This window comes from Ipomoea nil, unplaced genomic scaffold, assembly GCF_001879475.1.
Source record: "Ipomoea nil cultivar Tokyo-kokei standard unplaced genomic scaffold, Asagao_1.1 scaffold2921, whole genome shotgun sequence".
In the NCBI taxonomy this organism is placed as follows: domain Eukaryota; kingdom Viridiplantae; phylum Streptophyta; class Magnoliopsida; order Solanales; family Convolvulaceae; genus Ipomoea; species Ipomoea nil.
In genome coordinates, this window is record NW_017619349.1 from 1,927,156 (window position 1) to 1,952,686 (window position 25,531).

The 25,531-nt window shown below is 33.7% G+C and overlaps 2 protein-coding genes and 1 long non-coding RNA gene across 8 annotated transcripts in view; all 3 read left to right on the forward strand.

The window, feature by feature from the left end:
- LOC109160976 overlaps window positions 1-8,889 on the forward strand; it is a 19,870-nt gene extending 10,981 nt beyond the window's left edge. The window contains exon 3 of the long non-coding RNA XR_002050847.1: window positions 8,879-8,889. This is a non-coding gene — a long non-coding RNA (uncharacterized LOC109160976). The remainder of the gene's footprint in view (window positions 1-8,878) is intronic.
- LOC109160973 (S-adenosylmethionine decarboxylase proenzyme-like) lies at window positions 5,348-17,367 on the forward strand. Of its 4 annotated transcripts, XM_019309256.1 has the most exons (5): window positions 5,348-5,464; window positions 5,592-5,660; window positions 6,167-6,316; window positions 6,421-7,705; window positions 17,356-17,367. In XM_019309256.1, the coding sequence occupies exon 4, from the start codon at window positions 6,600-6,602 to the stop codon at window positions 7,689-7,691; it is 1,092 nt and encodes a 363-aa protein (XP_019164801.1). In that variant the 5' UTR covers window positions 5,348-5,464; window positions 5,592-5,660; window positions 6,167-6,316; window positions 6,421-6,599; the 3' UTR covers window positions 7,692-7,705; window positions 17,356-17,367. The 4 variants fall into 4 exon arrangements, with proteins under 4 accessions (XP_019164801.1, XP_019164800.1, XP_019164803.1 ...); XM_019309255.1 differs by lacking the exon at window positions 17,356-17,367 and having other exon boundaries at window positions 6,421-7,922; XM_019309258.1 differs by lacking the exon at window positions 17,356-17,367 and having other exon boundaries at window positions 5,355-5,464; window positions 5,592-5,664; window positions 6,421-7,922.
- LOC109160970 (signal recognition particle 54 kDa protein 2) lies at window positions 9,214-14,948 on the forward strand. 3 transcript variants are annotated; one of them, XM_019309248.1, is made up of 10 exons: window positions 9,214-9,355; window positions 10,248-10,648; window positions 11,543-11,642; window positions 11,869-12,022; window positions 12,517-12,667; window positions 12,769-12,917; window positions 13,036-13,136; window positions 13,219-13,376; window positions 14,066-14,180; window positions 14,277-14,948. In XM_019309248.1, the coding sequence occupies exons 2-10, from the start codon at window positions 10,418-10,420 to the stop codon at window positions 14,603-14,605; spliced, it is 1,488 nt and encodes a 495-aa protein (XP_019164793.1). In that variant the 5' UTR covers window positions 9,214-9,355; window positions 10,248-10,417; the 3' UTR covers window positions 14,606-14,948. The 3 variants fall into 3 exon arrangements, with proteins under 3 accessions (XP_019164793.1, XP_019164795.1, XP_019164794.1); XM_019309250.1 differs by having other exon boundaries at window positions 9,224-9,355; window positions 10,393-10,648; XM_019309249.1 differs by having other exon boundaries at window positions 9,228-9,355; window positions 10,377-10,648.
- Window positions 17,368-25,531: the final 8,164 nt, after the last annotated feature.

Genomic DNA, 25,531 nt, shown 5'->3' on the forward strand with positions numbered 1-25,531 from the left:
ATAGATGGTTAATTTATGGACGCCATTAATCATTTTGAACTAATTGAATTTATTACGGTTAATGAAATGAAGTTGATACCAATTATTTTTTAATTGAAATTAGTACAAGATTTGATACATATAATACTACTAGTATTTTCTATGCGCGATGTAGAAAAACATATGCCTAATATTTATATTTTTTTTTTTATAAATAACTAACAAAAACCTTACTAATTAAAATCTAGGGAAAATGACACTTTTTCCCCCTAAGTTATATACTTATAGCACTTTTCCCCCCTCAATTATTTATGTAAGCACATTAGTCCCCTCAATTATTTTAAAAGTGATGGTTTTCCCCCCTAATATATTAAATTGACAGTTCTACCCTTAAAGTAAACATTTTATTTATTTTACTTCTCCAACAAATTATTGCGTATATGTACAGCGATTACCACGGTTCGGTTCGAACTGAACCAGACACTATAGCAATCGAATTAAAAGTTTCCAATTATGATTCAGATTTAGAACCCAATATTTGAATTTCAATTTATTAAATTTAAGAATAAAAAAAATTGGATCATGAACCGTGAACCGGCGGTTCCGGATCCAGTTCGCGATTTTAAACCGTCTTTATTTTAAAATTTTATTTTCTATTTTAAAATAGTTTAAATTCAACAATAAATGTATTTTATTTTTTCAGTTCGGAACATGAACCGGCCATTCCGGTTCGCGATTTTAATAAACTCTAAATATCGCGTTTTGATTATAAATTGTAATTGGAATATTTTGGTTTAGGGTTTAGGGTTTTGAACCAAATTATAGTAATAATTTGTTGGAGAATAAAAATAAATGAAATATTTATTTTAAGGGCAAATATGTCCATTTAACATTTCAAGGGGAAAAAGAGCCACTTAAATAATTCAGGGGGAAAAAGTGCTATAAGTATATAACTTAGGGGGAAAAAGTGCCATTTTCCCTAAAATCTATATGAAATCAAATTTATTTATTATATTAATCCAATATATAATGTCTAAAAATATTATTATCATTAAATAATATAAGAAAATATATGGTGGATGCATGCCCATGGTAACAATAATGGAAAAGATAACGGTAGGGGTATTTTTTACCAAACAATTATATAGTACAACTCTAAAAGCACAATATACAAAATGATTAGCACTAAAAACATGGACATAAACTAGGGATATAACTTTGATTGAGAGTTATGTTTTTAGATATTATAGAGTTTAATATTCATGACCCAATGTATACAATATGAGCATTTGAATATTTTGTAATAATTCATTTTATCCGCTTCAACGTTCCTACCATTAATAGAAAGAATTGTTTTTTTTTTTTTTAAGAAAAGTGTATATTATACATGATTTGGATTCAACCCGATATTACCAAACTTACTTTTGAGAAAATTATTTTTTTATAGAGAAAATTGATAAATATGTCATTGAACTCTATACAAAAAAAGTAATTAAGTCTGAACTTTAAAAAGTTACAATTAAATACATCAGCTTGTTATTTTTTTGTATTTAACCCTAACAATCGATTATCAACTGGTAATGAGAGAATATTTTAGGGTTCTAACCAGTAATCACCTTCTTCAAATCGAGAATAGAAGGTGACGCCAGTTGTTTTCTTCTTGAAGATGAAGAAGGTGACTGTCAGCCGCCTTCTTCCTAAAGAAGAAGTTGGTCGCCTTTTGTTTGCATAAGCGACAGGTAATCGTGTCGCCGGAAGCCTAAAATATTCTTATTGTTATTTTTTACCGGTTGATAATTGACTATTGAATTTAGGTGCACAAAAATAACAAGTACAATTAATGTATTAAATTGTAACTTTTTAAAGTTTAAGAAACTTTGTATAAAGATTAATGACATATTTGATAATATTTGCTTTTATATATATATATATATATATATATATATATATATATATATATATATATATATATATATATATATATTACATAATTCAAATAGTATTTACAAGCTTTCAAAATATATAAAATTGCAAATACTATTTATGTGACTCCATTTTTTTTTTATAAAAAAAAACTTTTGTATACCTTTTATATTTTAATAATGATAATAATAATAATAATAATAATAATAATAATAATAATAATAATAATAATAATAATAATAATAATAATAATAATAATATATTTTGAAAGTGAGTTGAAATTATAAATATGTAAAATTATAGTAGTAAATTGTAAATATATAATATGACAGTAAAACTTACTTTTAGTATAGAAAGCGAATTGAAAGGATATAGTTTGAGCTTCACCAATTTGGTATGGGAGTTAGAGTTGGCGTTGAACTCTTTGTGGACAAAGTGATATAATTTAGTGTGGGACTCAAAATTATGCAAACTTAATTTATTTTTGTCATGATTTTAGAGACGTATTTATAAGATCTAGAATATAGTTTGATGAATCTATGAGTTATAAATAAATAAATAGAAAAATGAGATTGAAGGGATAAAAATAACTTATCTCAAATTTTTTAGAGCATCCGCAATAGTAGTTTTTGAAAAGTTTTTGCATATTTTAAAGCATATGTGGATTAGAGAGAAATACGAAAAAGAGTGTCCACAGTGGATCTGCTTGGTTTTGCAGGAACAGTGAACCCCACCAAAAAAAGCAAAGAAGCTCCCTGGTGCGAGTGAGGCGCACCAGAAGTGCCCAACCGGACGCGTGCACTCCACACGTTAACGTTATTTCCTTTGCTACTTTTTTTTTTTTTTTAAAGAAAATACTATATGTACTCTCATTCTCCACTCTCATACTTAAAATATTGGTGTAGACACTTTTACGGTGACCCACATAAATAAAATAACCTATTAAACCCTATCACATCAAAGAGTAAGATTTGAAAAATACTAAAATTATTTTTTATCATTTTTTCCATTTCTTATCTCTTTCATGTTCTCTTTCCTAGTCATTTCTCAAAAACTATGCCTATGCCTTCACGGATGCCAAGATCCTTGGCCTCCACCCATCACTTCTAGGCCAATTATTTGTCTTATTAGACTAGCTCACACGTTTAGTCTAATCCTTTGACTGATCCCATCTCATCATTATTGTTGTAAAATAATGTTTTCATCTTTTTAAAATTGATCCCAATCATCTTTCACAATTTCTTATTGAAGAAATAATTAAAGATTATATAATAAATTTGTTTGAAGAAGTGGAGGAACTTTTTGACTAAGCAGAGGAAAAGCAGAAATAATGGGAGGGCCAAAAGGTTTAAATTATTATACACTTTATGGTTTACGTATACGACGACATATATATGTGCATGAATTAATGGAGTACGGTGTAAAGATTGACATTATGAATGCAAGGACAAAACCCCACTCTATCATTTTTATTATATGAGTTAATACCATAAATAGTCCTCTAATTATTAGGGTAGTATTCTTTTTAGTTCTCGACTTTCAATTCGATCAAAACACATATCTTGATTTTCATTTTTAATCACAAATAGTCATCCACAAATAGATTTTCTATTGGTTTAATATTTAATACTTTTAGATTTGATAATATTACCCTTACATTTAACACTCATTTGACAAAAATCATAACGGAAGATTATTTGTGGTAAAAAATGAAAGTCAATGTATGTGTTTTGGTCGAATTAAAAATTAAGAACTAAAAGAAGTACTACTCTAATAGTCAAATGACCATTTGTGGTATTGACTCTGATTATATTAATATAATTATTATTATGTTACTTTTATCTTTTGTCTTGTCTTTCCAAGTTTCAACCCATTCACATGCACACTTCATCCTTGCAGTAATTCAATAATAATTTTTCTTTGCCTGCACGCGTTTAGCTCACTAGTTCAATAAGCATTATTTGGAATAAGAGACCAATATTCGAACGTCGGCAGCGACAGTGTAGGAATTATGCCCAAAGTGAATATATGCATTGAGTCATCGTGATTTACATCATCCCAAATGCTCTATCCAGCCGGAGTGTGGGACCCTTGTGCGCACCGACAGTTGGCCTTGTCTACTAACCCATTGAGTCATCGTGATTTACATCCTCCCACATGCTCTGTCGGGTCGGAGTGTGGGGGGCCCTTAGGGTTGGGGTACGATTTACTTCTTTATTATTATTAAAAGTAATAATAATTTATAAATTAAAATATGATAATTTATAAAATACTGTATTATAATTACATATGTTACTATATTATAACATAATTAGATAAATGACAAGATATGTAAAAGACAATAAAGTGTTTGAAAGAGACAAGATAACCTTTGATTGTGTTGATTGCTCAAAGATTACAAGTTGTGTTTTCACACGATATAGGATGTTATAACAAGACAAGTATAAGGCAATTTATACAAAACTCTCAATCAATTGCCCCCGCGATTCGGTTGCCGCCCGTCCAGAATGGGCAATTAGAACCCTAGCTGACTGTGTCACATTAACTTTATCCACCCGACCTCGTGGGGGGTGACCCAACCCATCGGCATAAGGTCCAAGTTAACAAGCCGTAGTCCTTTTAGGAGAACCATGACTAATTAAATTTTAAAAGTTGAATGACCATGTGTGTTTAATTTGGACCATAAACGGTAACCATTTAAAATTCAAAAGATCATGAGTAATCAATTTAAAAATTTATGATTAAACGAGATAAAATTACTATACTAGGACTCTAGAGTACCTCTTAAACATTTCATATATACATATCTTTAATCCAAGGTACTAAAATGTTAAACATGTAATTAAATAAATATTGTAAGGTTTTCAAAAAAATAAATAAATATTGTACATTATTATCCACCCGAAAATCTTATCTTTTACTTTCATTGATATCAAAATATTTTATTTTTAATTGACCCAATCTTTGACACCAACCAAATATGAAAATAATATTTCCTACATTTCATTAAATTCCTAAGAATGTTGAAAGTCTAGTGAGCCCCAACCCAAAATGCGTCACACAATCAATATTTTGCAAAATTCCTTTTATTCTTCAAATAATTTATTTACTGCCCATTATATAAAGTTTCATTAAATATGACAGCACACATTTTGAGAATCAGAAAATATGGCTAAAGCATAGCCACACAATTTGAGAGATGTGCAGTGGAAATCTGCCGTTAATTTCCTAAAGGGTTAAAAGGTCATAATGGAAAAGCTAGAAAAACCGGAGACCACGAAATGCGAATCTTCACCGTATTTACTGAATTACGTGGCACGTGGGCCCCGCCAGTACGTCGAACTTGCCCAAGGGCAGAAGGATTGGAATGTCATAATAAATCAAGAACGGGGGCAAAACCGTCACAGTACTACTATAAATATGGAGGTTCTCTCCTCGCCGCAACGCTCATAACAATCCCTTCTTTCTTGGTATCTCCCCTGAAATCTCTCGTTCTCTCGAAGAAATCTGCAAACCCATTACGGAATTGCGTGTTAATTCTTTGTAGAGAAAAGAGTTCTATGTAAGTGGTGTTTCCCGATAGCTTCAAATCTTGTTTCTACCCATATATGATATATGCCCGTGTTTTGTGGTTTAGATTTCTATTTGTTTTGGTTTAAATTTTGATTTTGCTGTTTGAATTATCGTAGATTGATCTGGGCGCGGTTCCGATAGCCTTGGGGAGTCACTGGGTTCATAAAAATCCCAACTTTGATATTGTAAGTACGAATTTTCGTGGATGTGTTAATCGATTTGTTTTGTCGTGAACGTTGCGGATTTATATTACGTTTTATGATTTGAGAATTTTGGTTTTGTTAGACTCTTCTAGGTTTCGTGTGATAATTCATATTTTGCATGTTTAAATCTGCAATCTTATGCTCTGCTTTTAATCTTGCATTGTAAACCCTGTAGATCTTTATTTGTTGCCACCCTTGGTATAGATCTTTGGTTTTCCCCAATTTTTGTTGAGTTATTGTTTTCCCCAATAATGTATTTGATAATTAGCAGTTCTTTGCGGTATGATTATGACCCAGAGTCCTCAGTCACATACTAAATTTATAAATCGATGGATTCATATGTGTTTTGGTTATAATTAGATGTTTGATGTCTCTGCTGGGTTGAAGAGAGTCTGATGATTTATTTTTCATGTTTTTTGATAATCTTGTTGCTTTGTTAATTATATCTAGCTCTGTTTGATTAATTGATTTGGGCCATTGTTGAACAGATTAGACTGAATGATCTAATGGAGTCTAAAGGTGGTAAGAAATCCAGTAGTAAATCGTCCTTATTCTACGAAGCTCCCCTCGGTTACAGCATTGAAGACATTCGACCAAACGGAGGAATCAAGAAGTTCAGATCTGCTGCTTACTCTAACGTGAGTTCTTTGCTGTGGATTACATTGTTCTTTCAATGTTTTTCTATGTTTTCTTTTTTTGTGTGTTTTGACATTGTTGTTTGTTTTGCTTGTTTGTTTTGCAGTGCGCCCGCAAACCATCCTGATATTCCTTAATTGTTCTTATTCTTATCACGTCTCATCAAGACGTGTGCTGCCTTTAGGATTTTCTTTTCTCGCATTGTTGTTAACCCTCGCACTCCTTTTCTTCTTTGTTTTGCTGCTTTTGTCCCCCTAAATAATTGTTTTCGGTCTATTTCGCGTTATGGAAATGGCGTTGTCTGTGTCTGTGTCTCCCATTGGATTCGAAGGGTATGAGAAGAGGCTCGAGATTGTGTTTTCTGAACCCGGAATCTTTGCTGATCCTAATGGAAAGGGCCTTCGATTGCTTTCGAGAGCTCAATTGGACGAGTTTCTTGGCCCTGCTGAATGTACGATAGTTTCTTCGTTGTCGAATGAGTTTGTGGACTCTTATGTCCTCTCGGAGTCGAGCCTCTTTGTTTATGCTTACAAGATCATTATTAAGACTTGTGGAACCACGAAATTGCTTCGAGCTATCCCGCCTATTCTGAAGTTGGCGGAGACCCTTTCTCTTTCGGTGGAGTCTGTGAGGTACACCCGTGGGAGCTTCATTTTCCCTGGGGCTCAGTTGTATCCTCATCGTAGCTTCTCCGAAGAAGTTGCTGTCCTCGATGGGTATTTTGGTAATCTTGGCTCGGGGAGCAAGGCGATTGTCTTGGGCAAGTCTGATGGCCCGCAAAAGTGGCATGTTTACACTGCTTCGGCTGTTGCAATGCCAGGAATGGACCCTGTTTACACGGTCGAAATGTGCATGACGGGTTTGGATCACGAGAAGGCTCGTGTGTTTTACAAGGACGAATCGAGTTCTGCTGCTGTCATGACGGTTAACTCCGGGATTAGGAAGATCCTCCCCGAGTCTGACATCTGCGATTATGACTTTGAACCGTGTGGGTACTCCATGAATTCTATCGAAGGAGGTGCGCTCTCGACCATTCACGTGACACCGGAAGACGGGTTTAGTTACGCGAGCTTTGAAGCCGTTGGATATGATCTTGAAGCGGTGAAACTATCGGCCCTGATTGAGAGGGCGTTGGGGTGTTTTGAACCGAGCGAGTTTTCTGTTGCGGTTCATGCTGATGTTGCTGGTAAGCTGCTCGACCAGAATTGCTGTCTCGACGTTAAAGGGTATTGTCTCGATGAGAGAAGCACCGAGGAGTTTGGAACTGGCTGTGGTTCCGTTATTTACCAGAAGTTTGTTAGGGATGCTTATGCTTGTGGCTCACCAAAGTCTGTTCTTCAAAGCTCCTGGAAACAGGAGGATAAAGAAGAGAAGTAGTAGTGTTGAGGGTTGTTTTTTTGTTTTTTTTTCCTTTTTTGTTTTTATGTTTCGTAAAAATTCGTGTTTGTTCGTCGCTGTTGCATTAATGTTCTTGTGTTTCCGCTGAATAATGTTTGTTGTGTGCAGTCCAATTAGTTGGGTTGTGGACAATGAAACAATTTGTGTTTTGTTGTACTGTTTGAGCTTTCTTATGGAGGCTTGAATGTTATGAACATTTGTTGTGTCTTTTACTATTTTGTCTCTGCAATATTTTCTTGGTATGAAATATTTATACTACTTTTACTAGCTAAGGGGTGGACAATTTGGTTTCTCGAATCAAACTAGTTTGGTTTGGTAATATACCAAATGATAATGGGTTATTGTATATCGGATTGAATACTGATTAAATTTTTCTTTTTATAATAATAATAAAGGCGTAACCCAAATCTATAATTTTAAAATTTCTAATCACAAACGAAGTCATTCGCTTGGGCAATCTTGCCTAATCTGCAAGTCTACAATTGAACAAGTCTCACATGCTACCCTCCTCGCTTAAGTTTATATACTTGCATATGTATATGAGTCTTTCCCTAAGTTAAAGTTAGGCATTCAACATAATTCATGCATTCAATAAAATTTGAACTTAATTTTTTTTTTTTTTTGTATGTATATGAAATGTGACTTTATGACGCTCGAAGTGAAAATATTACATATGGGAGTGAAACACTATTGTTCATGGTTATGGTCATGTGTTATTCATTTGTGTGATTTCTTTTTCCTTTCTATTTCAGTTATTTTTGATTTTGCTGGTTGATTTAGATTTGAACAATAAAGTTTGCTAGACTATATAAGTAACTTATAAAAGTACTTTGACTTGGTCCATCTGTATTCCAAAGTTTTTTTTTTTTTTTTTTTAAAAAGATATTATAATCTCATTAAATTTGATTGTAGATGTAGATGCCGAACGGGTTTTTTAATGCTAAATTATTAATATGAATAAATAAATAATTAATTATTTAAGCTAGAGCACTATGAAATGTTGGGAATTGAAATTCCTAAACTAAATTGACAATATATATATATATTTTTTTCCAAAACCAAATCAAATTAAATTGAATGGACCAAGTCATAGTGGTTGCCTTCCTCTGGAAGGCCATACGGCGGAAGGCCACCAGAAGTCGCCTTTCAGGGAAGGCAACCAGAAGGGGAAGGCATAGTTCTGGTGGTCTTCCCCGAAGAAGGCGACCTTAGCCGTATGTGGCGACCGACGACAGCTTGGCTGTCGTTGAATTTTTTGTCGGAATTTAAATGATCTATAATCACATGTCATTTATCGGTTTATGGGTTTCATTGACTCAATTTGACATGTTTAATAGTTTGATTGTACATTTTTTAAATTTAGGTGCCTAATTGATTTTTGGTGTAAATTTTAGGACCTATTTGACCATTTTTCATAATTTTAATTATATATTTATTATTTAATAAATTTTTAAAAAGGCATATACTACGGAGTATAATTTTGTGTTGATAATAATAATAGAAGATAAGACTTCAGAATTACGGAGTAGTAAATACAGCTAATTCCGTCGTCTTCCCAGAAACCTCAGAAAGAAAGGGGAAATCAACAAACCCTAACCAGAAATATTGACACGAACCTGAAATACTTCATATCATTTTTCTCTGTAAGTGCTCACCCATAGCTTCAATTCTTCTTATTTTTTTAAATGCTTGTGTTTGTCGTGCAAATTTCTAATTTTCTTTTTCTGATTTCGCTTTTTGAATGATCTAGATTGATATGAGCTCGGTTCAGATAGCCTAGGGGTCTCTGGTTTCATAAAAATTCCAACTTTGATGTTTTAAGTACAATTCCCGTCTCGACATATTTGTCGATTTGTTTTGTAGTGAATTTTGCTTATTAATATTCTATTTGGTGTCTAGAAATGTTTCTAGGTTTCGTAGGTTAATTTGCATGTAAAATTCTACAACCTTGTGCTCGACTTTATAATCTTGCATTGGTTCCTTTACAGATCTTTATTCATTGGTACCTTGATATCGATGTTTACTTTTTCCCATTTTTGCTGAGTCTGTTTTAGTCTGGGACTGGAGAATTAAACCTCTGTTATGTTGTTTAAACATGTTATATGTTTCCTTATTGTAGGTATTCATGTTATGATTTAGATTTTCACTTGAAGTTCTATAGGATATGTTTATGACTCTAATAACTAAAGTTTATAAATAACAATTGATGGAAGCATTTTCATATTGTATTATTTGGTTGTTTGAAGTTCTGTTGTATTGATGAGACCACAATGCTTTATGCTTCATCTCCTTTTATTCCTGTTACTCTCTGCTGTGTTTGGATGGCCTTAATGTTTTATTAATATCTAATCATGTCTGACTAGTTTGGTTGAGTGTTGTACAAGTAGGATTGAATGTTTTATTTTTCTCTGTAAATCTTTACCCGTAGCTGCAAATCTTATTCTGCCAATCTGCCTATCTATGCTTGTGTGTCATGTGTAAAGTTCAATTTTTTTTTTTTTTTTTTTTCCTGATTTTTCTGTTTGAATTATCTAGATTATCCCAGTGCGGTTCTGATATCCTTGGTGGGTGGTTGGTTTCATAACAATTGAAATGCTTACCTGACACCCAAGACAGAATTCTTCAACCCCTAGCCCTAACACTCGCTGGAAATTCTTCAATCAAATTCTCTTATCATCAGACTCTGAATTTCAACATTCTTCAAGATGGTGTTGGCACAGTTAGGAGGGAGCATTTCGCGTGCTCTCCAGCAGATGAGCAATGCGACAATCATTGACGAGAAGGTTCTCAATGAATGCCTCAACGAGATCACTCGCGCTCTTCTCCAGTCTGATGTTCAGTTCAAGCTAGTCCGTGATATGCAGACCAATATCAAGCGGATTGTCAACCTTGATGACCTAGCTGCTGGACACAACAAGCGTAAGATCATCCAACAGGTTTGTTAGTTCTTCACTTTTTGTAAAGTTTGAATTTAATTTGTTGGTTTTTGGCTGAATCCGTGATAATATTAGCTGCTGTGGTATTCAATTATTTTACCTTGAATATTGAATTTGGAATTGTTTAAATGTGAGAACTTTAGGACTTAGGAGTGAATTTAACACCGTACATTTCCTGGTTCATTTGAAAATTTGTGGATCTTATTTTAAAAAAATAAAGGAGAAAAGATTTAGTAATAGAAAAGGTAAAGGTTTTCTTTGTCAGTAGGTTGTGATGTATTTTTGGTTTTGTTTGGTGTAATTATGAATGCCGTGGTCCTGATGGCACTAGCTAGCATGTATAGTTTATTCAAAGCAACTTGCTAATTCCATTGTTCAACACCTCAATGAAAAGCAAGTTCTTGTAATGCAATGCATGGATATTATGAAACAAAGAAAGGAGAATATGAAAGCGAGAGGTGATGAAGATACCGGGAGATTGTGTAAAGTATAACAGAGAGTTCTTGGCTTCAAATGCTTATATGATGTGGTAGTCAGTCCCAGACACCTTGACTCCCAGTTGGAACTGTTAACTGTCAAGTGAACAACCTAAAAAATTCATTATCAATGAAAAAATGGCTGGAGGCAGAAGTTTTTAAAGTATATTCCTCTTGAACATATGCCTGACTAACTAATAAGAATGTGATAAATGCATATTTCAGCTTTATTTGTAGTTTTGAGTGCAACCAACATGGCTAGATGTATAATATCAAGAAAACTGACTGTTTTCCTGTTTCTATAGTACATTGCAAGCCTTGAAGAACCAATGTCCCTGATAATTACTTCTTGATGAAGGTTTAATTGTCAGTTTTTGTTTGCATGATCTACAGTGACACTATTTATTAATTGCTTTAGGCTGTATTTAACGAGCTTTGCAAGATTTTGGATCCTGGAAAACCATCATTCACACCAAAGAAAGGGAAGCCTAGTGTTGTCATGTTTGTAGGGTTGCAAGGCAAGTAATCTCTTTTATTTTTGGACTAACAGTCTTTCTATTTTGCAAGAGAAGTAATATCTGGAATTTTTATTTATTTATTATTATATTTTCACTTTTATGAGCTAGGATGAGCATAAGATAATTCTGCCATATCATTTTGCTTAATGTTGAGTTTTTCAAATTAATAGTCTCATTATTTCCCACTTTCCTTCTCCCTCTTATTTTGGATTTTATTGTGTCACAGGTTCCGGGAAAACAACAACTTGTACAAAATATGCCTACTACCACCAGAGGAAGGGCTGGAAACCAGCTCTAGTTTGTGCAGATACATTCAGAGCTGGTGCTTTTGATCAACTGAAACAGAATGCAACCAAAGCTAAAATACCTTTCTATGGGAGGTATAAATTTTGTAAATCGAACTATTATTATCTATTTTCCAAAGTTATGTTTTTTATTTCATGAAAACTCTAGAAGATCAAAGGAGCTGTTCCATTGAAGATTTGAAGTGATTCTTCAATCTAAACCATGGGGCATATGCTCTACTCTTAATCTAGTTGAATGTTAACTTTTCTTAATGTCAAAAGGCACTGGTCAAGATGTTATGGCGAAGATATGTTTTATCATCTTAAAGCTTATTTGTCTAAAATCAAAATAAAAAATTTCCAGTTATGTCAACGTTCTTCTTCATGGGTTTGCCAAATAAGAGGATTAAGTGTAACAAAGACTGCATATTTTTCTGGCAACCATCTAGTACAGAATCTGGGTGCTCTTTGCTATACACCACAGACTATCTATATAAGTATTGTATATCAGTCTTTTTCCTGGAAAAGAATTGGTTTCTTACCATCACTACCGTTTGGCATCTAATGTACATGATATATTTCTGCAACAGCTACACAGAGTCTGATCCTGTGAAAATAGCAGTGGAAGGTGTTGAAAGATTCAAGAAGGAAAATTGTGATCTCATTATTGTTGACACCAGTGGACGCCACAAACAAGAAGCTGCCCTCTTTGAAGAGATGCGTCAAGTCTCTGAAGCTACGGTATGTGCTTGTATGCTTAGCATGTAATTAATTTTTCATTTTTGTAAACAGCATTTAATTACTATATTACCATAGTCTTATCTTTTTGCTGGGTTTTCTAGAAACCAGATCTTGTGATATTTGTTATGGATAGTAGTATTGGTCAAGCCGCTTTCGATCAAGCTCAAGCATTCAAGCAAAGTGTTGCAGTTGGGGCTGTAATAGTTACTAAAATGGATGGCCATGCAAAGGGTGGTGGTGCTCTTAGTGCGTAAGTCTCATAAGCATTAAAACCACAATATAGCATTTATTTTGGATTAATATTTTTTATTTGACAATTGTTGTGATTGATGGATGGCTATATGAAAATTTAATTTGTTCACGTGCAGAGTTGCCGCTACAAAAAGTCCTGTCATCTTCATTGGTACTGGAGAACACATGGACGAGTTTGAAGTTTTTGATGTTAAACCGTTTGTCAGCCGACTTCTAGGTCTGTGCCCCCTTAGCAAGAACTTGGGAAATTTCTTGTCTTTGACTGCCTTTTGGCTTTATACGTGTCCTATCTTCTTCAGGCATGGGTGATTGGTCTGGGTTCATGGACAAGATACATGAGGTTGTTCCTATGGATCAACAGCCTGAGCTTCTTCAAAAACTCTCCGAGGGAAATTTTACCTTGAGGATTATGTATGAACAATTCCAAAATATACTTAAAATGGGTCCCATTGGGCAGGTTTGCCACTTACCTCTTATATATTTATTTATGTTTAAACGCTCATTGTGAATTATTTGTGTGGTTGGGCATTAGTTCTGGGGTTATTCTCTTCGTGCTCAACTTTTTGTTCTTGCTACTTATAGTCATTTCCACATGTACATCCACATTTTACTTTACAATGAATCAATAAACAACTTGAGCAGTTTTCCTTACTGGTGTGAACCTTTATTTTAGTTGTTTGTTTGTTTTTTTGTTAGACCACGAGGTGGCCTGTGTAGGCTCTAACTATAGGAAGCACCTTTAAGCCCGTATCATACTTAGACTAATCCCTGTTCGCACCGGCCCGTCCCAATTAAGGGGCAAAGTGCTGGCTATAATGATTTATCCATACGAGAGGGGGTTTTGAACTCCCGACCTCTCTTAAGGGGTGAGGGTGCACGGCCACTCACGCCAATCAAGCTGGTTTTTTTTTGTCAGACCACGAGGTGTCCTGAGCAGGCCCTAACGGTAGGAGGCACCTTTAAGCCCGTACCATACTCAGACTAATCCCCGTTCGCACCGGGCCGGCCCAATTAAGGGGCAAAGTGCTGGCCAGATTGATTTTTCCATACGAGAGGGGGTTCGAACTCCCGACCTCAGTTAAGGGACGAGAGTGCACGGCCACTCACGCCAACCAAACTAGTTTAACCTTTCTTTTTGTTGTTCAGGTCTTCTCTATGCTTCCGGGATTTAGTCAAGAACTAATGCCAAAAGGGCGTGAGAAGGAAAGCCAGACAAAAATTAAACGTTATATGACAATGATGGATTCGATGACGAATGAAGGCAAGTGGGCTACAGTAACACACTGATGTTTAGTTTGGTTCTCGAATATCTAGTCATCGTCTATTATTCTGATTTCATTTCACGCATATTTCGCAGAATTGGACAGCACAAACCCGAAGCTTATGACTGAATCGCGCATCATGAGGATAGCAAGGGGATCTGGTCGTTTGGTGCATGAAGTGATGGAAATGATGGAAGAGTACAAGCGATTGGCCAAGATATGGAGCAAGATGAAGGGACTTAAAATCCCAAAGAAGGGAGATATGAGTGCCTTGTCCCGAAACATGAATGCACAGCACATGAGCAAAGTTCTTCCCCCGCAGATGTTGAAACAGATAGGCGGCATGGGTGGCTTGCAAAACTTGATGAAACAAATGGGTTCTGCCAAGGATATGATGGGCATGTTTGGTGGTGGGGATAAGTAATCTCTCTCTCTCTCCCTCTCACACACACATACTAAAGCTGATTCCAGGTTAGAAGATGAACACCCTCTAGCCTCGAAGCTTGTCTGTCAATCATAGCTGTATTTCAGGTTGTCAGTTTCGAATTCTTGAAAGCGGGATGGTTCGTTTTTGTTTTTAGATGACAAGGAGTATAATTTCTTTCGTATTTTCGCTCGATCCCCCTTGATAGAGTTGTTATTTCTTTAATTTTCTTAGTAAACTAGAACTTGGTTTTGTGCCATGTGAATGTATGTACTATGTTGAGAATGGAAGAATGGTTTTCTGCCATTTTCTCACTTACCAATTAGTAGCTGCTGTTTCCTGACAGAACAATTTGCAGCCTCTGGTTTTCTACTCTTTTTTTTTTTTTTGGGTATAAAAAATGGTATTAACTCTGATCATAATAAATATTGTATACTACCTTTTATCAAAATTAACTTATAAACGGCAAAATTTTAGGTGAACTATGGTCCACATAGTTGTGTGGATCAGGAATATAAGATATATTTTAATATATTAAAAGTACATTATTTTTGCACTGAATGTACATTTGATAATATACAATATAAATAAATAATGTACTTTCAATACTTAAATAATGCACTTTTAGTATATAAAAAATAATTGTGTAGGTTTGTACGGACTTAACTCACTGGTTCATTAGATAGTATTTGAGAGAAGAGATCAATGTTTGAACCTCAGCAGCGGCAGTGTGAGGATCACCGTGTGAGGGTCCCTTGAGGGCACCGTGTGGGTGAGGGTCCCTTGAGGGCACCGCGTGAGGGTCCCTTGAGATTAGAATTAAACCTTTTGGGAGAAGAAAATAATGACAAATTATTGTGTGGACCATGGCTCACACAATGTTATGTGGATCATAACAAAAAGTACATTTTTTATAAACTAAATGTACATTATTTTTGTATTGAATGTACATTATATAGTATAATGTACACTCAGAACAAAAATAATGTACATCCCCTAAATACAATATACATTACTTTTGTACTGAATGTACATTATTTTTGTACTAAATGTACATTATTTTACAGTAAACAAAATATGGGCTACACAACTTGTGTGGACCATAATCCACACAATAATGATTAGAAAATAATTATGTGGACCATGGTCTATAAAAATAATGATTGAAGATTAACATTGCAAGTAATATGGGCCATTTAGATTAGAGTGGAGTATAACAAAATGCAACTATTCAAAATAGTAAATTTCTCAATTTAAGTTTAGAGTGTCAAACATTGAGTTCATAAAGGTTTTTAGAAAAAAATTGAGTTCATAAAAGTTTTAAAGTAGCCGGAAATTAATTCTCGAAGTGTTATCCATTAAGTTGGAAAAATAAAAGTTTTGGAAAGTTTTAAAATATCATTGGTCCACATTGGAAAGGGATTAGTATAAATACAATTTACTAATTTTTTTACGAGTTTAAATTACTTAACATAGAGACTTTCTTTCACGTGAGCAAGAAGTGGAGGGGGGGGGGGGGGGGTGTGTGCAAAATGAGCTCAAAAAACTTGAACTTGTATGTACGACAACCTAACCTAAGCAATAGGTCGTTCCCACTAGTAAGACTCAAACTTGTAACTTTATGGTAATTAACAAGTTATCAACTTGACCAACTTAACTAGAAAATAATTACATAGACTTCAACATTATATTGTGATAAACTTCAACACAATGTACATGTATCATATATGGTCAATTTTTTATTTTTTATTTTTTATTTTTAAAAAACCACGAGGTGTCTTGAGTATGCCTTAAATATATGAGACACTTTTAAATTCCCGTTTGCACCAGACCGGCCTAATTAAGAGTCACATCAGTTTTAAGATAATATAACAATAGCAAGTAATTATAACATGAACCAAACAAAGTAATACTCGGTCCGTAAACATTAATTAGCAAACTTACATTACCTAGATAATCTAAGATTACTCGAACGAATGCGAGGATAAAGAAATAGAAGGATAAGATAAACCGAAATAATTTTTATTCCTGAATAATGTCTAAACTAGTAGAATAGGAGATTAAAACTAAACTTTCTAATACTAACGAATATCTATAATAATTCCAAACAACTAATTAATTAAATAACATATTGAAATCAATTATTTTTTCTAACTTTTTGACTTCTTCAATCTCTTTCTCCACCTGCTCAAGCTTTGTACGCAGTTCTTCAACCTTTCTCGCGGGCACCGGGTCTTGCCTTGAGCTGCTGCCGGCTGTCACCCGACTTTCATAAAATTCGATCATGAATTCGATGCTTTTCTTGTTGTACTCAAGACCATCTAATATTATCTCTTTCTTTTCTTTCTTCCAATTCTCATTATTATTGTCCATCTTTAATTTGATAGAATGCTATCAAAAATCAAAAGATTACAGAGATTTATGGTGCCTTAAGTCCTTTACAAGTATCTTATATTTATACTATATTATGGTGTACAGTTTTAGTAATTAATAAGTAAAATTTAATGCATATAGAAATTTTCCTAATCCTATTATTGGAAGATGCTAAAACTTAGGCTTTTACAATTAAGTATCTTATATTTATATAATATTTCATTATGGTGCATGGTTTTAGTAAATAAGACCAGGGAACTTTATTAAGTATTAGCAATGCTTTATATTAATCAGCAATAATAATCCTATAAGACAGAGTTCTTAATTTTTTAAGAAACCTTTATTTTTTTTTACTAATTACATACTACCACTAATAGTTTCCTTTTAAAATTTAAGTGTTTCTATATATAGGGTCTGGTTCTCATGCGAATAAATCTTTCCGTGCGGACGTGTAGTCATTCACCATTTGGTATTTAAGAATACACCACAACGTCTTCAGAAATACACCAGCGCGTGTTACATTTTTGTGGTGCATTTGTGCATTTCACCCTAATGCAATCTTGATGCATTTATGCATACTTAATGGAACAATTTGTACGGCCGAAAGGGCCTCTCCGCATTTGATTCAGTATCTAAGAGAATAATTAGTCATTCTAATATAATATTCACATTAATTTAGGAAGTATGGTACTATATATAAGGTATTCTATGTATCGCTAAAGACATCTAGAAATCAATTGAAGAGTTCTTCGTTTTCTTTCGTTATTTTGTTTGTTTCTTTTAAAGTTATCGTAACTAAAATACGGATTAGAGCTAGAGGCATACTTGAAAGGTTTCTTCCATTGCACACTAAATTTCAGTATGTAATATTGGTGTTTTTATTGAGAGAATCCGTGTAAGCATCTCCTATAAAATTTATTCTTTTTTTCCACATTAAAAAAAAAAAAAACAAACTACAAACTCTTTCGTTGCGTATTCATAATTTCCCCCCATAACTATCATTTTCTCTTCATATTAAAATGATTGAAATTAACTTAATTGATATGTTCACATACTACCATGACAAATCTGTTAATAACAAAGCTCTCAGTTTTAGTCCACCATCAAACTATTCACACCAATAATTTGAATCTCCTTATCAACCTGTCAACCAATAATTTGAATCTCCTTATCAACCTGTCAATAAGAAAGGGCATCAAAATCTATGGAAATAAATAATTTGATGAGAAATGAGCATTTTTCTTGTCCATAATAGAAGGGAAGATATAACAGTATAGACATTGGAAAAGGCCATTGACGTCGAATTTTTTTTAGACGGTCAGGGCCGTTTAGAACGAGGGCAGCGGCTAGGACAGTCGGACAGGCACGACTGTTTGTGACAGCCACCGGCTCTCCGGTGCGGACAGCCGATGGCTGATTTATTTTGTTATATATATATATATATATATATATATATATATATATATATATATATATATATATATATATAAAACTTATATGCAAAAGGGGGAAAATGATATTGGTGTGATATTTTCAGTATAGGATTAAAATTGGAATAAAATATATTGGCAAAAAAAAAAAAAGTTGAATAGGGGTCCTTAGCTCAGTGGTAGAGCATTTAACTGCAGATCAAGAGGTCAACGGTAAAACCCTTTTCCACGTTTTGAAAAACTTTATCCTACCATTTGACTGCAGATCAAGAGGTCACCAGTAAGGCCCTTTTCCACATTTTGAAAAATTTTATCCCAATGAGTTTTAGAATGTTTTTTAATCTCCTTTTGAACTCTTATCCCAAATAAGTTCTTAGAATGTTATTTAATCTCCGAATTCACTAAATTTATCATTTTTGAGTAACTAGGTCATTGAACTGAAACTTTTTTTTTTTTTTTTAAATTTCTTTTAATGAAATTTAGGTTAAAAATAAACTAGTATGGCAGAGGAATGCAATGACTGCAACAGCTGCCGCCACAGTCCGAGGCAGCAGCAGTAGCCGCCGTACCCGTAGCAGCAGTAGCCGCCTCCACATACATTTTTTTAAAATTTCTTTTAATGCAATTTGGGTTAAAAATAAACTAGAATGACAGAAGAAATGACAACTCTTAGTACATATTAGGTATGCAATATGATCAAATTTTGACCAAAAAAATTGAAAAATGTATCATTTTCATATATTTTGCTTGTTTGATTGTTCGATTGCACACTTTCTAAATTTAATGACTCAATTATACAAAAACAAACAAGAAGTTCAATGATCTACTTGATACTTTTTTCCTATATTTAAATTATGGAAACTTTTGATCCGTTTAACTTGTTGATCTTCCATTGCTTGTTTATTATTGTGCGAATGAAGTTTAATTTGGCTAATTTTTGTAAATACTATGTATAATTAAGCAAATTATATCGTGCACTAGGGGTGCACAATGCATTGTGCATCCTAAGAGTTATATATTATGTTAAAAGTTTATGTGTATTATGTTAAGAGTTTATGTATATTATGTATTATGTTAAGAGTTTTGTATATTATGTTAGAAGTTTATGTGTATTCTACTATATAATTGTGTGCATACGAATTGAAACATGAAATTTTTAGGGTGCACAATACATTGTGTGCTCTATTGCACGATATAACGATTAGTATGATTACATGAAATAATATGCATCAACAACACCATTTATTAGTCATAAATTTGTTGGAAAGTTTAACTAAAAGTGAAATTTCGAGATATAATTTTAGTGGGGACGACGCAAATGACCTTGTGGTCTGTGGCATTAGTGACTCTCCCAAATGAAAGGTCATGGGTCGAATTTTAGTGGGGGCAGTTTTGACTCATTACGCTTCACAATATGTTGAGAAAGTAGTTATGAACAGATACTATATTGTAACAGAATTAGTAGCACTTAAAAAAAAAAAAACTAGTTGACACTTTAGATTAGGGTTGGGTCAAAGTAAATTCATATTATTTTAGTTGAGAAGATGAATTTGATATATTATACACTCAAAATGAATAAGGGGTGAATGAGCAATTGATTATCAAAGTGTACACATTGATGAGTTTAAAAAAAAAAAAAGAGTTCATAAAGGTTTTTAAGTAGCCGGAGAAATTAATTCTCAAAGTGTTATCCATTAAGTTGGAAAAATAGAGTTTCAGAAAGTTCTAAAATATCATTGGTCCACATTGAAAAGAGATGCGAGTTTGCACTAGTATAAATACAATTTACTAATTTTTGTACGAATTTATATTATTTAACATAGAGACCTTCTTTCAAGCGAGGCAAGAAGTGGAGGCAGGGGGTGCAAAATGAGATCAAAAAGCTTGAACTTGTGTGTACGACAACCTAACCTAAGCAATAGGTCGTTCCCACTAGTAAGAGTCAAACTTGTAACCGTATGGTTACCAAGTTATCAACTTGACCAACTTAACTAGGAAATAATTACATAAACTTCAACATTATATTGTGATAAACTTCAACACAATGTATATGTATCATATATGGTCGATTATTTATTTATTTATTTTTTAAACTACGAGGTGTCTTGAGTATGCCATAAATATATGAGACACTTTTAAATTCTCGTTTGCACCAGACCAACTGAATTAAGAGTCACATCAGCTTTAAGATAATATAACAATACCATATAATTATTTTATAACATGAACCAAACAAAGTAATACTCAGTTCGTAAATATTAATTAGCAGACTTACATTACCTAGAAAATCTAAAATTACCCAAACGAATGCAAGGAGATAAAAATAGAAGGATAAGATAAACCAAAATAACTTTTATTCCTGAATAATGTCTAAACTAGTAGAATAGGAGATTAAAACTAAACTTTCTAATACTAACGAATATCTATAATAATTCCAAACAACTAATTAATTAAATAACATATTGAAATCAATTATTTTTTCATAATTTTTTGACTTCTTCAATCTCCTTCTCCAGCTGCTCAAGCCTTGCACGCAGTTCTTCAATCTTTCTCGCCGGCACCGGCTCTTGACTTGAGCTGCTGCCGGCTATCACCCGACTTTCATAAAATCCGATCATGAATTCGGTGCTTTTCTTGTTGTACTCAAGACTTTCTAATATTCTCTCTTTGTTTTCTTTCTTCCAATTCTCTTCATTATTGTCCATCTTTAATTTGATAGAATGCTATCAAAAATCAAAAGATTACAGAGATTTACGGTGCCTTTAGTCCTTTACAAGTATCTTATATTTATACTATATTATGGTGTACGATTTCAGTAATTAATAAGTAAAATTTAATGCATATAGAAAATTTCCTAATCCTATTATTGTAAAGATGCTAAAACTTAGGCTTTTACAATTAAGTATCTTATATTTATATAATATTTAATTATGGTGCATGGTTTTAGTAAATAAGGTCAGGGAAACCTATAAGACAGAGTTCTTAATTTTTTAAGAAACTTTTTTTTTTAATAATTACATACTACCAATAATAATTTCTTTTTAAAATTTGTGTGTTTTTATATATAGGGTCTGGTTCTCATGCGAACAGACCTTTACATGCAGACGTGTGGTCAGTCACCATTAAGTATGCAAGAATACACTGCAATGTCTTCAGAAATGCACCAGCATGTGTTGCATTTTTGTGGTGCATTTGTGCATACCTAATGGAGCAATTCGTATGGCCGCACGAAAAGGCCTGTCTTCATTTGATTCAGTATCTAGGAAAATAATTAGTCATTCTAATATTATATTCGCATTAATTTAGGAAGTGTGGTACTACATATAAGGTATTCTATGTATCGTTAAAGGCATCTAGAAATCAATTGAAGAGTTCTTCGTATTCTTTGGTTGTTTTGTTTTGTTTTTTTTTTTTTTTTCTTTTAGAGTTATCGTAACTAATATACGAATTGGAGCTAGAAGCATACTTGAAAGGTTTCTTCCATTGCACATTAAATTTCAATATGTAATATTGGTGTTTTTATTGAGAGAATCCGTGTAAGCATCCCCTATAATTTTTTTTTCCACATAAAAAAAAAAAAACTACAAACTTTTTCCTTGCATATTTTCATAATTTCCCCCCATAATTATCATTTTCTCTTCATATTACAATTCTTGAAATTAACTTATTGATTTGTTCACATACTTCCAAGACAAATCAGTTAGTAACAAAGCTCTCAATTTTAGTCCACATCAAAGTATTCACACCAATACTTTGAATCTCCTACACCAAACCATTAATCAAATATTGCAGTGTTTGATTGTATCAATTGAGGAGATAAATCATAGCACGAACAGTTGTTCGCCCGACAACAATCTTCATAAGTTGGTAAAGGATCAACTCGAACTAGATGGCCCAAGAAAACATGTATATATCCTCGATAAACTGACAAAGGGAGTTGAGAATGTAGTTAGAATAGTTGCAGCTAATTGCAAGCAAAAGTAGACATTAAAACTCAAGAGAAAAGGTCACTAATGTACAACATGGATGCTACAAAAACAAAGATATGAAGGGGAGCCTTGACAAAGAAACAGTATAAAAAATGATGGATTAAAGGGAATGCATACAATGTTACCAAGGGGCATAGGGCACATTGGTACTTCTCAGGGATTTTGCAAGATTTAAAGAGTTTTGAAAAAAAAAACAAAAAGACAAACAAACAAAAACGGAAATTTAAACAGAGAAATTTACACATACAAGCATACAATTTACAAAAACAAATCAATCATAAAACCACAAATCAGGTAAAACACTAAACCAGTGAAAAGTAGGAGAAAATAGAATTTGAGTGCTCACTTTTGAGGCTGAAGATTTGGGATTTGGAAGCTAAATCAGTAAATCGCACTACTGTAAATTATGAAAATTCCAACCACCTGAAAGTGATCTTAAACCAAGTTGAAAGCAAAAAGTGGTCGGAAATAACTGTTGGTACCGTTGGTAGAAAAACAAATAATAATCAAATAAAATTGACTATTATTTTCCTGGAAAGAATGGAAGAAAAGATGAAGAAATTTGGCTAGTGTTTGGTGTTGGGTTTTTGCAAGAGTCGAGTGATCACTCTTTCCTTAAAACCTTATTTGCCACCTCCCGTAGATGCTAGGAGCGTTGTGGCCTAGGCTTCCCAGGATAAAACTTGCTATGATCCAATGTTTGAGCATTCAAACAAAGGATCCGGCGAGCAAGACAATGGCTATGAACACAGTATAGCTAAAGAAAGAGTAGAAGCAGAGATTTTTGAAGGTGGAAAAGTATACTTTCGTGCTGTGTAAAGCTGTGTGTAAAACTCTACTGCCTCTACCCTCTCTTATATAGGGTTGAAGGAGCCAATAGCCTTTATTATGGCAATTAAAAATGACATTAAAGCTGCCCTCCAACAGCTATAACAGCAGGCCACTACCTGGGAATTGAATTCAGAATTCAAAATTGGAATTAATAGACAATTAATTCCGTAACAGATGAATTCAATCCCCTCAACAGTCAGAACTTTCGGGTCAGGGGTTCCTGACCGTTGGCGTACAGGGTTCGGTCTCAACTTTCGACCTCATCCAGTTTCGGCCCTTGCACCTTTCGTGCTCTCGGTGCACCACAACCTCTCGTGCTCTCTTGTAGCACGAGAGTGGGTGTGCTCTCGGTTCGGTTCTGGCCGAACCCGAACCAAGTGGCTATACCAGCCGATTTCCGGACGACATTCGTGCCCCCAGGTGCCGGCGCACACGAGCTCGGGCTTGAATCAAGCCTTTCTCAATCTCTGCTAGTTGGAATTTGATTTGCACCCCCCCCCCCCCCCCCGCGCGCGAGAGAGCCTCTATGCTATACAATTCTACAAGCTTCAAAAGAGCTCTTGTATATAAGGGGGGAAAATCTTCATTCCAAAGCAATGTGGGACAAAAAGCTCACTTTTTTCCCTTCATTTTCCAACTCAAATGGGTCTACTTTGAGAATCAATATCTCATTTACCCATTATCCGTTTTGAGCGTACAATATATCGATCTCTTCGTCTCACTACGAAGAATCCGAATCCACTTTGACCCGACCCAAATCGGAAGTGGACCCCACTGATAATTGTACCACAAAATAGCCACTTAACATGTCATTTTATGCCATTTTAAGCTATTTTTTCCAACAATAACAGCAAAGGTTTTTCCGGATATCAAAAGTGGTCGGAAACAACACTGGTACACGATATAACAATTGGTATAATTACATGAAGTAATATGCATCAACAACACCATTTATTAGTCATAAATTTGTTGGAAGGTTTAACTAAAATTGAAATTTTGAGATATTACACGTTAGTCATAAGCACTTTTCTATTTGCACCACCTATAAAGCTATTACACCTATTAAATGGGTGCTGTAAATAGAAATAGGGTGGTGGAAATAGAATTTTCTTATAATTTTAGTGGGAACACCAATGATCTTGTGGTGTAAAGTGACTCTCCCAAATGAGAGGTCATGGGTCGAACCCTAGTGGGGGCAGTTTTGACTCTTTGTGCTTTAATATGTTGATAAAGTAGTTATGAACATATACTATATTATATTGTAACAGAATCAGTAGTACTAAAAGAAAAAAAAAACTAGTTGGTACTTTTGATTTGGGTTGAGTCAAAGTAAATTCAGATTATTTTAGTTGAGAAGATGAATTTGATATATTATACACTCAAAATGAATAAAGGGTGAATGAGCAATTGATTATCAAAGTGTATACATTGATGAGTTAGAAAAAATAGAGTTCATAAAGGTTTTTAAGTAACCAGAGAAATTAACTCTCAAAGTGTTATTCATTAAGTTGGAAAAATAGAGTTTCAGAAAGCTTTAAAATATATATCATTGGTCCACATTGGAAAGGGATGTGAGTTTGCACTAGTATAAATACAATTTACTAATTTTTTTACGAATTTAAATTACTTAACATAGAAACTTTCTTTCACGCGAGCAAGAAGTGGAGGGGGTGCAAAATGAGCTTAAAAAGATTGAACTTGTGTAATTATTAAGAGTCACAACAGCTTTAAGATAATATAACAATACCACGTAATTATTTTATAACATGAACCAAACAAAGTAATATTCGGTCTGTAAACATTAATTAACAGACTTACATTACCTAGATAATCTAAGATTACCTGAACGAATGCAAGGAGAAAGAAATAGAAGGATAAGATAACCAGAATAATTTTTATTCGTGAATAATGCCTAAGCTAGTAGAATAGAAGATTAAAACTAAACTTTCTAATACTAACGAATATCTATAATAATTCCAAACAACTAATTAATTAAATAACATATTGAAATCAATTATTTTTTCATAATTTTTTGACTTCTTCAATCTCCTTCTCCAGCTGCTCAAGCCTTGCACGCAGTTCTTCAATCTTTCTCGCCGGCACCGGCTCTTGACTTGAGCTGCTGCCGACTATCACCCGACTTTCATAAAATCCGGTCATGAATTCGGTGCTTTCTAATATTCTCTCTTTGTTTTCTTTCTTCCAATTCTCTTCACTATTGTCCATCTTTAATTTGATAGAATGCTATCAGAAATCAAAAGATTACAGAGATTTACGGTGCCTTTAGTCCTTTACAAGTATCT